This window comes from Caloenas nicobarica, chromosome 15, assembly GCF_036013445.1.
Source record: "Caloenas nicobarica isolate bCalNic1 chromosome 15, bCalNic1.hap1, whole genome shotgun sequence".
Taxonomy (NCBI): Eukaryota; Metazoa; Chordata; class Aves; order Columbiformes; family Columbidae; genus Caloenas; species Caloenas nicobarica.
This window is the reverse complement of record NC_088259.1, coordinates 4,138,123-4,154,471: the sequence shown is the minus strand read 5'-3', so window position 1 is coordinate 4,154,471 and position 16,349 is coordinate 4,138,123. Positions and strand designations below refer to the sequence as shown.

The following is a 16,349-nucleotide window of genomic DNA, read 5'->3' as shown; positions in this document are numbered from 1 at the left end:
TGGTAAGCATGGTTCTGTGTGTGAGTGGACTTTGCTGTGAGCTCACCCTGATCTCTCCAGCAACGCACATTAACCTGTCTCTGCAATCTTAACTTGTCGACGTGTCTTTTCTGTAGGGGTTCGGTGTTAAGAGGGGAGCTGGATAACCCTTCATCTTCAGGCAGGTTCAGCTTGTTCTGGGGTATCTGAGCTCCCAGAAGCAGATACATTTGCGTCCGCTGAAAAAAACCCTGCCACATTAGCATATTCCCTGTAACGTATGCTCAAAGGGTGTTTCTTTGCAGAGAGGCCTCTCTAAAGATAGCATCATGAAGTTCTGTGTTGTCAACCAAGGACACTTGATCTAAAAAACAACATTTGATACACAGACAAGGTTTGCAAGTGCCATCTGGAATCTGGGAGATGAGCTAGGTTGTCTCTGGTTTGCATACACTCACCAGGAATAAAAAAGTACATGCAGGCAGATTAATTTGTCAGAATCACCTGAGCAGGACCATTTAGTCCACACAAATGTCCTCGGTGACATGGGACACTAGTGTAATCCCATACCGCTGGTGCACCTTCTTAGGGTGCTGCAAATAATTCTGTCGTTTAGTGGTGTATTTATTGAAACCCAGGTGAAATCAATTTAAATTCCCTGGGGCCAGTAATATTTTAATCTACCGTCAAGCATACTACAAGGCAGAACCTGCAAGTGATGCAAAGCCCTGCAGAAATGGGCATATTTTTGGGGAGGTGGGGATGTAGGATGCGCAGATGTCTTTGTCTGGCTTCAGCTCTGCGTACTGGAGAGACTGTCCTCAAAAATACGCCAGCGCTCAGAGCAGAAACCTGGAGAACATGAACATCAAACACAGCCCTGGGCTGAATTGCAAGCTTACTGTCCACATCTTCCCAGGGATATGGAGGTTATAAAACATATTTTACTTCAGGGCGTATTTCTTGACTTTCTAGTTATCCTCTCGTATGCAAATCTAATTTGCCTAATGGGCTGGTGAGTGTAATTGAAAGGCAGGCTGCACTTACATGATAGTGAAAAGTCTCACCTGTGCCCAAGCACAGATGGGTCTCTGCCTCGCTGCCGCTTCGTTAGAGGAAATGTATAGGCACTGTGTCACAGGCTTTGCTGTGACCGGGAGAGGAAAATAGCAGTTTAAAACAAACTTGGGGGTTTGCTGATTTTTATTTGTTTGTGGAGTGGGCTCTCTATTTCCTGGGTTCACAATTTTGGTGGTCACGCTTCTTGGTTAACATCGTCTGTGTCTTTTCCTTGTGCAGCAGTTGATGGTGACCAGGCTAACGCAGGTTACTAGTAACTAGTTTAGGGCAATCCTAAGAATGACGAGCTGGAAAGTCTTCTGTGTGCTGTGCTGCAGTATGATGCTTTGAAAACAAGTGCATTAGCAGCTGAGCCAACACCATCACTCTGTGGTCCCTGTGCATCGCTGAATCTCCAGAGGTTGTCCATGGAGAATCTCCACCTCAGCTGCCCATGAGAGAGGATGGAGCACAGCAGAGACAGTTACCTCAAATCCTGGGGTCAGTTTTTGGCCCCTCACACCAAGAAAGGCCTTGAGGTGCTGGAGCGAGTTGAGAGAAGGGAACGGAGCTGGTGAGGGGCTGGAGCACAAGTGTGATGGGAGCAGCTGAGGGAGCTGGGGGTTCAGCTGGAGAACAGGAGCTGAGGGGAGACCTTCTGATCTCTGAACTGCCTGAAAGGAGCTTGGAGCCAGGGGGGGTCGGGCTCTGCTCCCCAGGAACAAGCGCCAGGACCAGAGGAAATGGCCTCAGGTTGCGCCAGGGGAGGTTGGGGTTGGATCTGGGGAACAATTTCTTCCCCAAAGGGCTGTGGGGCATTGGAACAGGCTGCCCAGGGCAGTGCTGGAGTCACCATCCCTGGAGGGGTTTAAAAGACATATAGATGAGGTTCTTAGGGATGTGGCTTAGTGGTGGACTTGACAGGGTTGGGTTAACCATTGGACTTGATGATCTTAAAGGTCTTTTCCAACTAATGTGATTCTATTCTATTCTATTCTATCCTATTCTATCCTATCCTATCCTATCTGTCTCTGCTGGGTTCGTTCCCTGAAGAGCCCCAGAAGCAGTGAACTTGACTGGCTCTCCTGCCCACCTCCATCTCTCCATGCCTGGGCTCTGCAGGAGATGCTGGCTCCTGGTCCAGCACCGCGCCAGTGTCCCCACTCCCAAAGGTGTATGGGTGCTCATCTATATCATCAGGCCCCTAAACATCTCTAAAACCCGTCCCTAAATGTGTTGCTCCTGTGCTTCCAGCTCCATGGGATGGTGGAAAGCTTCCCATGTGCTGATGGGCTTGGGGGTGAAGGGGAAGAACAATTTGTATAGTGACGTGAGGAGTGTTTTTAAGAGGCAGAATTGTCATCTTGGCAGGACTCCTGTGTGTGTCATTGATGGGGATCAACATGCTCCAACCTCCTTTCAGGTACTTGTAGACAGCAATAATTAATTGGCCTAGTTTTGTACAAAGTTTGATTGAACTTCAGCCCATGGAGCTGCCTGGTGATGGGCAAACTCTCCATCCAAAGAAGGGAGACTCTTTGTTGGACTCTGCTTTATATTTGGAAAAGAAAACAAATTATACTACTTCAGGGACCCAAGGGGGATTGTTTTTCTGTGTCCTTCCTTGATTGCTTCATTTTGAGTTTGTCGTAGAACTTGGATGTTGGTTTGGTTTGGGTCGGATTTTTTTGTTTTGTTTTTGCAGAAATGACCATTGTTTTCACCAAAAATAGCCCTTCTGACTATGATTTCTGGACTGCTTCCTTCTCCAGGTGGTCAGGACTTGTTATGTGTTCTGTCACCATCCCTGGAGGGGTTGAACAGACACGGAGATGAGGTTCTCGGGAACATGGCTTAGTGCCAGGTTAATGGTTGGACTCGATGATCTTGAGGGTCTCTTCCAACCAAAATGATTCTGTGATTCTACTTGGGAGCTCCCCATGGCGTGCTGGAGAACAGATGGGTGTTGGTTGAACTGACATTCTGCAGCCAGGAGCCTCGGGTCTGGGGCACACGGGGTTTTTTTACCTGAGACCTATTAGTCTGAAAGATCCTCTTAATGATCTGCGGGAGCCTCTGTAAAAACAAAACAACCTGTGCGTGTCTCAGTAGGAACTGGTGCTGTGTGGGGCTGAACTGGGGAGCAGAGGACCAGAGACTCAAAGCCCCCAGAGCCGCAGCATTTGATCCGAGCTCCCCGGCACTGTGGCACGAGGCTTCACCCCGTTGCTTCAGCTGCTTGGAGTCAGGGTTAAAAATGCCCCAAGAAGTGAAATGGCTTCTGCTTGATGTGATGCTGTTCTCCAAGGAAATTCCCTAGATGATTGACCCTGGACAGGCGAGGATTCATCCCACAGTGAGTGGAGAGGGACCGCTGGTGGGGAGCTTTAAGCAAAGGAACCCGCTGCACTGACCCAGAAACAGCATCTTTCTCGATATTTCCTAAATTTCTTACAGAATTGGCTAGAAAATTACCTCCTCTTCCACAACTTTATTTTTCCTACTGAAACTATTTTAATACTGAAACTAAAGCTTGGATATAAAACACCAGGCAGTGAAAAAGACAGGTCGCTAGCCTGGCGTCTCAGAATATGGTGCTGCAAAACCCCAGCACTGCTGCTGCCAAAATGCTTTTTGCAGATTCCCCTTTTCCGAACCGTTTTGTTAAAGAATAAAGCGGGCCAGCTGAGGAGGCATAGGGCCCCAGACTCGCAAGTGGAGTTCGTTGAGCAGTGATGAGATGGATTTGTGGCTTAAATCTCTTCTATCGAGGTCTTGCTGATGGATTTTAAGCAACAGGCACCGCTCATGTTGTGACACCTCTAATGGCAATGTCTATGCAGGAGTCTCTTGTGCAGGATGTGCTGCGGAGAAACTGCACGACAGCCAGAACCCTCTGGGAACACTTTATCTGAGTGAGACAAGCCCAGAGCCTCCCAGAGGCTCCTCCAGACCCATATATGTGGCCGGAGAACCCCGGCGAGGGCTGTCGCGATGGTACTGCCATGGCCGGGCTCCCCCCGGCTGTACCAGGGTCACTTCTAGAAGCCTGTTCTATCATCTCTGCTCCTTTCAATCAGTGGATACATTTCTATTGACCATTACGAGCTGTGAAGAGCCGCTCAGAGCTAATTAGTAATAAGAGGATGATGCCAATTAAACACTGCTCCCTGGGCTGTGCCACCACTTTTCTGGTATTGCTGGGTTAGAGAGGAAGGTAACAAGCTGGAGCTTAGTGCGTATGTGTTTCATGTGGAGAGCAGGGGAAGGGTGGAGCTGCTTGTTAAATGGCCAGCAATGCAAGTTTTAAAAGGATTTATGAATGCTAGATAAAACCATATACTAAGGGCTGTCTCAAAGCCTCCGTTAAGGTAGAAAACGCGTTTGAAAGTTGGAGCTTGTTTCGTTGTGTTTTCTCCCTTTTGGGTCACATATTTGCAGGTATTAAAGCTGCAGCTTAATTTACTCCACAGCATTTAGCCTAAGCAGGAAGAAAAGGAGATTTCCACTCCCAAAATTACAGTGATAAATTGTTTTTCTATATCACCTATGGGATTTTTGATAGCAGACTATTTTCTTCGTACCTCAGCAGAGCTTAGCACAACTTTATTTCAAAACCAGTGCTTGCAACAGCCTGAAGTTTTACAGTTCTGAATTTTTCTTTTTTCAAAACCTGAGTCCTCTTTCAGAGTTAACTGCATTTGATGCTGTTATTACTGTTTACAGCAGCCCAATGCTCTTCCAGAGAGGGCTTATGCCAGCTGATGGGTATTGAATAGGTGTCAAGGACTAGGCTGCTAATTAGAAATAAGAGTTGTTGTAATGGGTACCTCCACAATCCAGAAGTGCTGCTGCGGACTGTCAAAGCCGAGGAGGGACACTGTGACACCCAATTGCTGTTGGCTTTGGCGTTGGGGTGCAGGGGACGGCTCGCACGCTCATGGTGCTGCCAAACCGGGGCTAAAGCCAGCGGGTTTGGTCCACGTCGTGCAGCAGCATCTGGTGCTTCGGTCTGGGCTGCGTGGTGTCGCCAAAACCTCCGTAAATGCGGTCCCTGAACTGCAGCCGAGGTTCAAGAACACTGGCGATAGGAATGGAGTTTGTGTGCCGAAACTGCTGGGGCCTGTGCTAGCCTGTCCTTCAGCATCAGGTTTCCCATATGTTGTGTCACTTTTTACCCTCTGGAGTAAACTTGGTGTTTACTCTCTGGACCCCAGAGGAGCGAATCGCCCCATCCATGGCCTTGCTGCTCTGGGCAGGGAGTGATTTCAGACCTTTTTTTTGGGGGGAACCACTTAAAGCCAACTTTTAAAATGCCTTTTCATACCTAAAAGAAGCTGAGGTGGTAAAAGTGCTGTGTATTATTCAGATGAGCATAGCTAACTCAATTCTTCCTTTTGCTGTACATCGCATTTCCTATAAGTGAAACTAAGGCTCTTTTTTCCCTGACATAACATTTCTCCATATGCATAAGCCCCACAAAATAATCATTAAAAAAAAAAAAAGAAGTCTTTGATACCCAGCTGTTGCTCTGAGTCTCTTTCTAAATGGTATCCCTTTTGTACGTGTTGTGTCTGTGTTCCACCAGCCTTGGGAGCCATTAATCTTCCTGGTGTTTTCTTCCCTGCGGGAAATGAGAGACAGATGTTCCCATCTGGAAAGTTTGCTCCCGCCACCGTCGTTTCGCTCCGAGCCGGAGGATTTGGAGAGCAGTGCAGCAGGCTGAGACTTTTAAGAACTAATTTTTCCATGATTGTGATAATTGCCTGTTTGATATCTGTAACTGCTTTCATTTTTCGTTTGGAGTGCTTTAGCCTAATAAGTAAATAGCGCAGAGGGGTAAATGTTTCTTAATATTGTAATAGTGGTGGGTGATTAAAAAAAAAAAGAGAAAAAAGTCTTTATTCTGTAACTTTAGACGGAACAGTGAAATGATGAAAAATTACCAAAATACTTGAGCAGTAACTACCCCCATGAATTAGTGAGCATCTCTGGCTTTGCTGGAATGCAGTTCCCCTGCCCATGTCCCAGGTTATAACCCTGGCCAAGGAGGTCTGAGCAGCCAGAGGGTGGTTTTGGAGAGGGAGGAGCAGTTCCCCTGGTCCCCAAAGCCATCCCCATCCTAAAACTGGAACACTGGCTGCTCTGTAGGCTTTGCTCTCCAGGAATATATTCAGAATATATCCCTGCCTGTGGGGTGGCAGTCCCTGGTGGGGCAGAGCCAGCTGCTGGCGAGGATGAGGAGGGTTCCCTGCCCAGGTGGGGTCACTGTGTCCCTTTGAGGCAGCCAGTGGGCAAAAGGTGTTGGTGGGGACACCACGAGATGAGCTTGGGTCCCCAAAACTTATTTACGTGGGCACTGGCAGTGTGGGAAAGGAATTGCTGTAGCGTGTTGGTAACAGCGGCCAGAGCTCCCAGGTGGCTGCTGCGCTGCATGTAGATGGTTTTTAGGGCATCTTTTATGGTCTGAGTAACTATTCCCTTGTTCCTTCATGGAAAAGAGAGCAGGAGAGTGGGGGGTACCACACCAAAGTGGTTTGTGCTCTTGTAGAAGTGAGATGACCACAATCTGGGGGGGTTGATGTGTACCCCGCGCTGGGGCTGCTGGAGGCGATAGTTTGTGAGCTGGATCCTGCGGCTGTGGGTTTGCGCCGCTGGCCCTGGTGTGGGTCTGTGGACTAAGAGGAAGCCAGAGCTGAGAAGGAAGGATGGTTTGTGCCGATGGGGCTGACGTGGCCAAGGCGAGGGCAGAGCCGGAGCTGTGACCGTCTTGTCCAGGTGGGAACACAGCAGAAGAGAACTGCTCTGCAGTCCACCCCGTGCTACCAGTGAGTTTGTACAGCCAGGGACATTAATAGGTTTTTATAAAAATCACTGAAGGGCAAGACCGATAAAGATCTGCAGTCTGCCTTCAGGAATAAATTATTAATCTTATTTCCCTTATTAACTGATTTCTGGACTGGTTGCGAGCGATAACGTACTTTGCTCTTTCAAGTTCTTCTATCTGAGTTTCACATTGAATTGAGATTTAAAGTGAAACAGCTGTGTGTGGGAGAGGAATAGATGGCAATGGAGATACACGCGTTTATTTTTGATTTATAAAATGCCTGTCCCAGGCTCAGCAGCTCCCTCCCGTGTGGTGCGAGGCTCTCCTGCGAGGTGCCGAGTCCTCTCCCCTCCCACAGCATCTCACAGCTCAGGAGCCTGGATGTGCTATGGAACCAAGCTAAACAGGGTAAAAATAGGCTGATCGCATTTGGTGGAGGAAGTATCATAACATAAGTTCCCCACTGCAACAGATGCTATAGTACCGTCTTGGCCAACTCTGCGCTTTGGCGTGGAGGGAGGAGGACAGAGAGGGACCTCAGTTGACCAATATTTGCTGCCGACCTGTTTATGTGACATGCTTTGTGTCACCCAGATCTGGTCATATGTTCTCATTTATTGACTCAAGCAAAGGGAGACCTCTGGAAACCACCTTATGTGCAAATAAATGTCAATATTTGTATAGAAATGTAGTCTTGACTCAAAACCTCTTAACATTTCCCTGTCTACTAAATTACGGCTAACCCAGTCATCTTTTTTTTTTTTTTCCTAAGGCTGCTGTATTGGCTGCCTTGTTTTGATGCTTATCTTCAGCCTTCCCTTTCCATCGCTTTCTGATGCAGTGATGCTGCAAAATGATAAAACGTTGGCTTTTTCCTCAACGATGTGATTTCAGTTTGAGCTTGGGGGAAGCTGGCCGGAGCAGGTGATGGAGGGATTGCAGTGGAGCAGCAGCAAACGGCGTCTGAGTAGCGATACTCTTGTTTGCATGTAGATAACCTCTCATCTGCATGCCTCGGAGAACTGCAGAGTTGCTCCACAGATGGCTTAGAGCCGTCAAGGGGAGGGAAAGGCAACCTTAGAGCGGAGGAAAGATGTTAATAAAATTTAAATGTAATTCTTCCCATTTCTCAGTTCCTAAATGTGAAAAATATTAGCTTGGTGGAGACTGAAAACAGATGGTGAGCAGTTGGAGCAGATAAGCATGTTATTCAAAATAAACATTCGCCAAAGCTGGGGAGGTGGCAAACCATATTTCATTTCACCCTATTTACATTATCAGGTCAGGTTACGCTGATGCTGCCTCTCGTTTGCATTCAGACACTCAACAGGGAACCCTGCGACAACACAAGCCAACTGCAGCGTGTCCTTCTCGTCACAGACGTGTTTGGGCTGGAACGGATGGTTTGGGCCATTTCCCTGGCTCTTTCTCCAGGATGATATATTGAGCTAATTATCTTAAACCAGCTCTCCTGGGCTGGAGGCCGGGTCCTGCCAGCCACCCGAGAGGGCACCAAGGTGTGTCCTTCCTTTGCTTTCCTCTTTCAAATGGTCTCTTTATCTATTTAGACAAGCTTTGCATTGCTCTGTCTTAAACCAGAGGCTCTTACCCATGTAAATGGTGGGGAAACGAGCCTCTGGTTCCAAGGGCTGTAGGAAGGGTTCGTCTTGCTGATTTGTAGGCGAATTATCATAGATGCTTCTAGACTGAGTAGTCAGCAGAGGTGGTAGGGCCAGTGTAAGGAGAGGTGCTGGAGTGTGGCTTATCTCCCTTGCTTTGGTGGATGTCTTGGGATGGGCTGAATCACCTTTGGAGGTGTCTGTCTGTCCGCTGGCTCCAGGATGAGCCTGCATAGCGAGCTTGGACCTGGCACCTGGGTGACCAAAGGATTTCTCCTGCCAGCCTGAACCTTGGATGCTCCTACTGGGATGATTCTCCAGTCTCTTGCTCTCAAGGGGCAGGTATGAATTTTGGGCTCCTAACGTTTTGAGGTGAGGACTGGCTTTTTATGAGCATATTCTACCTGTCCTAGATGAAAGCTGAAAACTTCTGCTCTGATTAAACCTCTTCTTTCTGTGTGAAACCATGGCATGCTTTCACTCTGAACCACTGGGCGAAGCCTTGTACACAGTCTTTTGTACAAAAGACATCAACTCGACCCAAATTTTATTAATTTATAGGCTTCAATCTAACCACTTAGTGGTCAAAGCCTTGTTAACGAGGTCTGATTTTCGAGTCTGCTCTCTCCATCCTGCAAACTGTAAAAGGGAAAAGCAAACCCTTATCTGTGTGCAACTGCCAGTTGTGCAGTGCTGTCTCATGTTTAATGCGATTGTATCTTATTTCTTCCAATAAGTTTTGTGGTTTGACTTGTGCAAAAAGCTGAAGCATAATAAGCTGGAGTGCTTTAATCTGGCAGACGGGTTTGTGAGAAGTGGTTCAGAGTCCTTGCAGCTGATTTATAAAGGAGATCTACAAAATCGCTTCCAGGCCAGGCAGGTCCCTCCTTCCTTCTTAACTCTTGCAACTGTGAATCAAGGGAAACCCTACACCTGTGTCAAAAATGGCTTGAAGATATCGGTGTTCGTGGTGTACATGCCCTCCAACCACACAGCCACAGCCTGAAATCCGTTTCTCAAAAGGGAGGAGGAAAGGCTTTTGTGTCTTGAGCTGATAGCAGGGTTCAAGAGCCTGCGCGTATTCCATGTGCTCACTCATTGGGGCCGCTGGATGGTGCTAAATTGTACCCATGCAATAGAATCGTGGAATCATTTTGGCTGGAAAAGCCCTTCAAGATCATCGAGTCCAAGCATAACCCACTCCTGGCACTACCCCGTGTCCCTGAGAACCTCATGTCCGTCTGTCCAACCCCTGCAGGGATGGTGACTCCAGCACTGCCCTGGGCAGCCTGTTCCAATGCCCCACAGCCCTTTGGGGAAGAAATTGTTCCCCAGATCCAACCTCAACCTCCCCTGGCGCAACTTGAGGCCGTTTCCTCTCATCCTGTTGCTTATTCCTTGGCAGAAGAGACCAACAGCTGGTGTAAATTCATACAAAGCATCCACATGTTCTGCACTGTGGCAGTGGCTCTTTCCCTCGTCCCTTGCTCTCGAGATCAAGCCTTTCTCCGGAGCACCATCCCGCAGAGCCGAGCATCACCGGCCCGGGCTCTACAGAACTGTCCGTCGCCTCTTCCAAACGTGACCGTGCATGTGGGGGATGCAGCTCGGGAGTCATGGCCCCAGCAAGGATGCGAGACAGGTTCACAATCCGCTTTTTCTTAATAAATATAAGTTTCCCATCCTGGTATTATTCTGCCATTTGTCAGAACTATATTTTGAACTTTGAGAAGTGGATGGGGAGGAGACTCTGTCTGTCTGCCAACCAGGGTTATTCCTGGCTCTCTTCTCCAGTTCCTCACCTTGCTGTTTGGGGGAAGGTAACATTCTGTTTTCCGCATGAAGTGTTTTTATTTATTTTTCGTCACTTAGTTTATTCTCTAATTGCCAAAGGTGTTTTAAGGATTATTTTAAATTCCAGTGTACTTGAGACGCTCCCTAACTTGTGACTGTATTTTTGGTGCCTTTTCTCAAACCCACAGGCACGAAGAGATGAATAAAGCAGCTTCTATGTACAGTTTGCAATGTGAGTGAATGCTAGCTGTTCTTCAGGGCTTACCCATCACAGCATCACTGTCTTTGCACTAAACACCATAGATGGAAGCTTTCTTTGAAGAAAATAAATGTGATTAAACCTGTCTCGAGTGGGTGTTGAAACTGTCCCCTCTGAAATGTGCTGCTGTGTTGCAGAACCAGAGCCTCGGTCCCCAGGAGCTTGAGTTCTCCGAGGACCGATTGAGACCCCAGGTTTTCTCCTGGCGTTCTGCCCTGTTGCCTCACTTAGCTCATCCTCCTCTCCAGAAACAAAAATCATTAGCTGCGCTTAATCTTAGCATATGCTCCTTTTTAATTTGTTACGCTCAGATGAGAACTGGAGCAGCAAAGGCGATAGGGTGCATACTGACAGTCAGTGCGGAGAAACAAATAAAACTGGGGCCTTTCGGCACGTGAGTGGAGAGCGGAAGGATGAAGGGTTTCAGGTGTATTCAAAGTGCTGGGGCTTTCTGGTCTCCTGCACACCTGGGCTCCCTAAATGGGACACGCGAATATATAGGGCACGCAGCATAAAGCCATATGTGTGCTACAGCTGTCCTGAGCCAGCCCTGCAGCACCTGGAACCTGCAGCTCCCGTCACGGTGAGATCTGGTTCTCAGGCTTCGTCGGCTTTCGGAGAAGATGAAATTCTTCTTGCATCAAGCCAAGACTAAGCCCAGGTAGGGTTTGGAAGGAGGAGTTTTTGAAGGAAAACAACCCAATGTTTCCAGTTTAGGCAGGTGTCCTGCACTGACACTTGGAGTATTCAGTCATTGACAAGATTATTCTTTGTAAAGTGTCATCTAAAAATCTATTATGGCATTTGACTGTCTAGCGTGGTTTCAGATGGCTGATACGGTGGAGTGACTTGCAGGCGTTTTGAGGAGCATCTCAGCATCCTCTCTGTGTATCTGGAGGCCACGCCGAAATGTTGGTGAGCCAGTAAATATTTCTGAACAGTGAAATGTGGAAAAAAGAGACTGGGAAGGTGGTGTTTCTCCAGGGACCATCTTCACTGGCCCATTTTTAGACCCAGGTCAACTCAAGGCTAAATCAAGTCCTTGTTCACAGTCTGGTTTGCTCACGTGATTCTCATTAAATGGATGTGTTTAGGCTAAAAATGAGGAGTTTTAGAAAGATGTTTTTTATCTGCGTTTATAGGTGCCCCAGGTCATTAGCAGGAAGCTTTTATATTTAACAATCCTGTTTGCTTCTTGTCTATTGGAGTGAGCTCAGGAAAGGTGTTGGCTTCTCGTGGGCTTTGGTTTTGGTGTCTCATGCAGTAGCTGGGTTTATTCAGGGGTTTTAAAATCCGTGTAACTTTTTCCCCACTGCCCTGTAAATTAACTAAATTAGTTCTGCTTTCTTACTGTGCCTTAGGAGCATTTCAGGAAGCAAGAGAAGAAACCTTAAGGATTGGTTTCGCGCTGTGTTTCTCTCCGGAATGTGGCAATGTCAGGTTGTCCGCATACTTCAGGGGAAGAGGGTTTCACGGGGAGGGGTGAAGGTGGTGAAGCGAGGCGGGGGGCCAGGTGTCGGTGTTTGGGGTGTGCGCTGGGGAAGGAGGAGCCGCAGGCGGGAGCGATGCGATGTGACGCTCTCGGCATCCCCGCAGCCGGGCACGGAGCTCGCAGAGAAAAGCGTGAACCGCATCTCATGTCTCTGTCCGTGCACGATGTGCAAACAGGTCGCGGTTCTCACGGATTAGCTCACGGTTTTGCAATTACTCTCGTATTCTGAGCAAACGCGTTTCCATCCCCTGATGGCCATCAGGCAGCTGTCGCCGAGCGGTGGATGAGCACAATTAGCGCTGCTTTGATTGAAAAGTTTGAGTCATGTAGCAACGTTTCCCTACCTGGGGGAGTGAGCTCAAACTTTTTGTGCTAGAAACACCACTAACTTCATGCACAAATTGGGCTCTTTGTCTATTTTTCTGCATTTATTTTCAGTGGGAAGAATGACAGGGGTTTGTCTCCTCTTGCTCTTGCCAATAAATTCACCCGCTGCAATGCACCTATGTGCATGAGTGATGTCCTCATCCTACATCAATGTATTGTTATTCACCTAGACGTCGTCTTCATGTGTGGATGTGAGAGGCAGAGTCTGCACATCAGTATTAAATCGTAGGAGAGTGTGACCAAATGGATGGGAATAGTAGTTTGCAATATTATATTAGTATGGTTATTCTATGTTAAAATTAGTAGTGCGTGTGGTGGGTCCCCACTTTGTTGATGAAAGCAAAGCCTAGAATTTTTTCTTTTTTTGAAAACAGGTTTAGATAAATACAGACACAATCTTTCTGCTATGGAAGTATTGTGGGCACAGATTTTATAGCAATTCCAGCCCTGCCACCTCAGTTATTCCAGCTCCATTGAAGTAGCAGGAGAGCATGATTTTTCTGCGTATACTCACTTCTGCTCCCCCTTCCACAGATTGTCCTGCAAACAGCCAAAAAAACCTGCTCGTCATAATGAACTTGGTTTGTTACTTTGCTGGCGTTAACGATGACTTGCCATAAGGAAAATAAATGGGGCAGCTCGTGCCGGGTGTGTGGTGGCAGCACAGGTGCTGGTGGCTCCCAGAGCCCATTCCAGGCCAGCGGCACGAAGAGCTCGAGCGCCAATTCGTGTGTTTTTTGCTCTCGAAAGCAGCATTTTTATTGTCAGAAGTTGCAAAGCAGCAGGTTTTGTGGTTGTATTTCAGTGCAGAACTTTGCCATCCATTCCACGCTTTCCCACTTTACGGGAATACAGCATTTAATTGATTTGCCAGAACTTGAAAGCTGAGTTTCTTACAGCTGATAGACGTTTGTAAAAACTGGATTATGAAATAGATTGTAATCTCATTTGATTAGATTGCAGCGTGCGCTTTAATACCGCTGGAGCATGGTCACAACTCGTTAGCGACCTAATTGAACGAGGCGAGCGGCGGCTGGAGGAGCAGGGAGCGGTGACGGCGTTTTTGGAGGGACAATTCGCGTTGTGTCGCATTGTCTGGGGTCACGAGCTGCGGCACCACGTCACGGAGCACCCCGGGGACAGAGCGGGTGTTGGCTCCCATGGGAGCTGCGCTTTGGGAGATGCTTTAGGCTTTGTCTGCTGAGCTGTCTGGATTTTAAAAACGAAACAAACCCAAAAAAACTTTACCCAAAAACCCCCATTTCGGTCACTTGCTGGCACAGCTGCTGCTCCGTTGCACCGATGCTCCCCGCACACCCCCAAACCGGGTGCCTGTTGCACGGCTGAGCAGTCTCAGGGCTGGGCAGAGAGAACTCAGCTCCAGCAGGACAGGGAACTGCTGGAGAGAGTCCAGCGCAGTCACGAAGATGCTGAAGGGAGTGGAGCATCTCCCGTGTGAGGAAAGGCTGAGGAGCTGGGGCTCTGGAGCTGGAGAAGAGGAGACTGAGGGGTGACCTCATTCATGGGGATCAATATGGAAAGGGGGGGTGTCAGGAGGATGGAGCCAGGCTCTTCTGGGTGACAACCATGATAGGACAAGGAGTAATGGGCACAAACTGGAACACAGGAGGTTCCACTTAAATATGAGAAGAAACTTCTTCATGGTGAGGGTACCAGAGCCTGGACCAGGCTGCCCAGGGAGGTTGTGGAGTCTCCTTCTCTGCAGACATTCCAACCCGCCTGGACACCTTCCTGTGTAACCTCATCTGGGTGTTCCTGCTCCGGCGGGGGGATTGCACTGGATGAGCTTTCGAGGTCCCTTCCCATCCCTGACATTCTGGGATTCTGTGATTGTGTGAACACGGGGTGCAGCGAGGTCCACCCCGCTGCAAGGGAAAAGAGGTGCAGGAACATTTAATTTATGAGGATTGTTTTTAAAAAGCAAACATGGTCAGGGCACTGTTTGCCGAGGTGACTGGTTCAGAGCCTGGTTTTGCTGGTTGGGGAGCAGGGCTGGGGGTGAAACCTCGGCACCCCTCGCCAGTTCTGCCCCATGCGTGTGAGCACACCTGAGGGTAGCAAGGGGGTCTTAAGCAGGGGGCAAAGCAAACCAAACAGGCAGAAATACTTTGAGGAAGCATCTTGGGGAATGAGGGGTAAGAAGATGCGGTTGGGAGACTGGGATGGTGAACACGGGCACCCTGAGCCTGCCCAGCAGCGTCTCGGGACGCCCTCTGCACCCTGGGTGCCTGTCCCCTATTCTCTCTCGCCCCCATCTTCACCCTTGCAATGTACTTCGCGTGCTGGGCAGAGAAATGCTGGTCTGTGACTGTCACTAAGCGCTACCGCCTTCTCTTCATACAGTTGCTGGTGAGAAGAGGGTGCCAGTGATGCCCGGATCGCCCGTGGAAGTGAAGATACAGTCCAGGTCCTCTCCTCCCAACATGCCGCCGCTGCCCCCCGTGAACCCCGGTGGCCCCCGGCCGGTGTCCTTCACCCCGACTGCACGTAAGACCCCAGGAACGCTGCTTTTCCCTGGGACCAGCTCTAGCAGGGAGGAAAGGTTCTGCTTGTAGAAGTCACCGGGGAAGTCTCAGCCATCGGCCAGGGCTGCTCGCCAGCACGGCGAGCTTTAGCAATGCTGCACAGCCGTAAGGAAAGGGGGGACTGGGGCTTTCCTGCTACATATGCAGGACATATAACAGGGTCTGTAATCCCCCCGGCCCCCCTGCCTGCTCCTACCTTGCTCCTGGTGCTGCCTTGAGACCTTCTTCTTGCAGATGCAGCCTTGATTTCCACCATAAACTCCTTAAGAAATCGAAGTATTTTATCAGGTCGGCTTCAAACAAGCCAAGAGCTGAGCTTTTCACTGTATCTTTTGGAGGAGTTAATTGCCGCTCTGCTATATCTCACTTTGCAGACAGTGTTTCTTCAGCTGAGATTAGAAAGTTTTCTTTTTTTTTTAATTTCCCAGCCTCGGAAATTTCTTGCTGTCCATCCAGATTCTCTTTTCTCCATCTTCTCTTTATAATCTTTCCTATTAAGCCACAGTTGATCCTCGTCCTGCTCAGCCGTAGCGCAGCCCCACACCCACCACTTCTGGCAGGGTGTTGTGCAGAGGTGACTCCATGGATGGGATGGATGTACGGCCTTTTCTTACAGCCTAGAAAGAGCACAGACTTTTTTTTCCTCCCTTAGCTGACATTTAAGCCATTTAATGTATTTTTAAAAGCATCGTTCCAGAGCAAAGCTGCTTTACTTTATTGGGCATGGAGTTATCCGACCCCTGCACGTGGCACATAAGTATTTTCCAGGCTTTCCTCTCCCTTTTTCTCCCGTGCTGAGTGTCTCCCTAGCTGATTCTGCATTGCTTTGCTGTCCATGATGGTGTCTGGGATATCTCAGTTTCACGCTGGCAGTGGATTTCAGAGATTTACAATCCAGCCTCTTTTCAGGACACGCACTGATGTATTGCGTGGTGCTGGCAATAGCACTAATGGCTGGGTTATCCTGCCAGACACGTTGTCCCTGTCTTTATGCGCTGAGGGGTTTTTAATGGCTCTACTTTTGCTCAGGCAGAAAACGACCATTAGCAAAGTGACAGAAATTAATTTTTCCAATGAGGTTGCTTGGCACACTGCTAAGGGCCAAGGAGCCTGAATCTGCTGATTGCAGATGACTTAATTGCTCTTTCCAAGAGAGATGAGAGATGCGACTTGTGGTGGCGTTTATTCTTGCTTTATACTTCTCAGTTGCACCAAAGGGGTTTTTGTCAGAGTCAGCGGGTACACACCCTGCCTTGTAAAAGCCCACAGCTTGGGCAGGCGAGGAGGAGCACACTGGAGGAAGGCTGTGCCTGCCTGTGGATCAGTAACAGAAGTGTTGGAGAAACAGAGAAAGAGTATTGAGGACCTGAGGCAGAATTTAACAGAG

The 16,349-nt window shown here is 48.6% G+C and overlaps 1 protein-coding gene across 2 annotated transcripts in view; it reads left to right on the top strand.

Annotated features, from left to right (window-relative positions):
- Window positions 1-16,349, top strand: part of CBFA2T2 (CBFA2/RUNX1 partner transcriptional co-repressor 2) — a 65,486-nt gene that overhangs the window by 31,053 nt on the left and 18,084 nt on the right. For both annotated transcript variants that reach the window (XR_010607046.1, XM_065645679.1), the window contains exon 2: window positions 14,781-14,924. Coding sequence is in view for 1 of the 2 variants with exons in the window: in XM_065645679.1 (XP_065501751.1) it covers window positions 14,781-14,924 (144 nt within the window). In the remaining variant the exon portion in view is untranslated. The remainder of the gene's footprint in view (window positions 1-14,780; window positions 14,925-16,349) is intronic.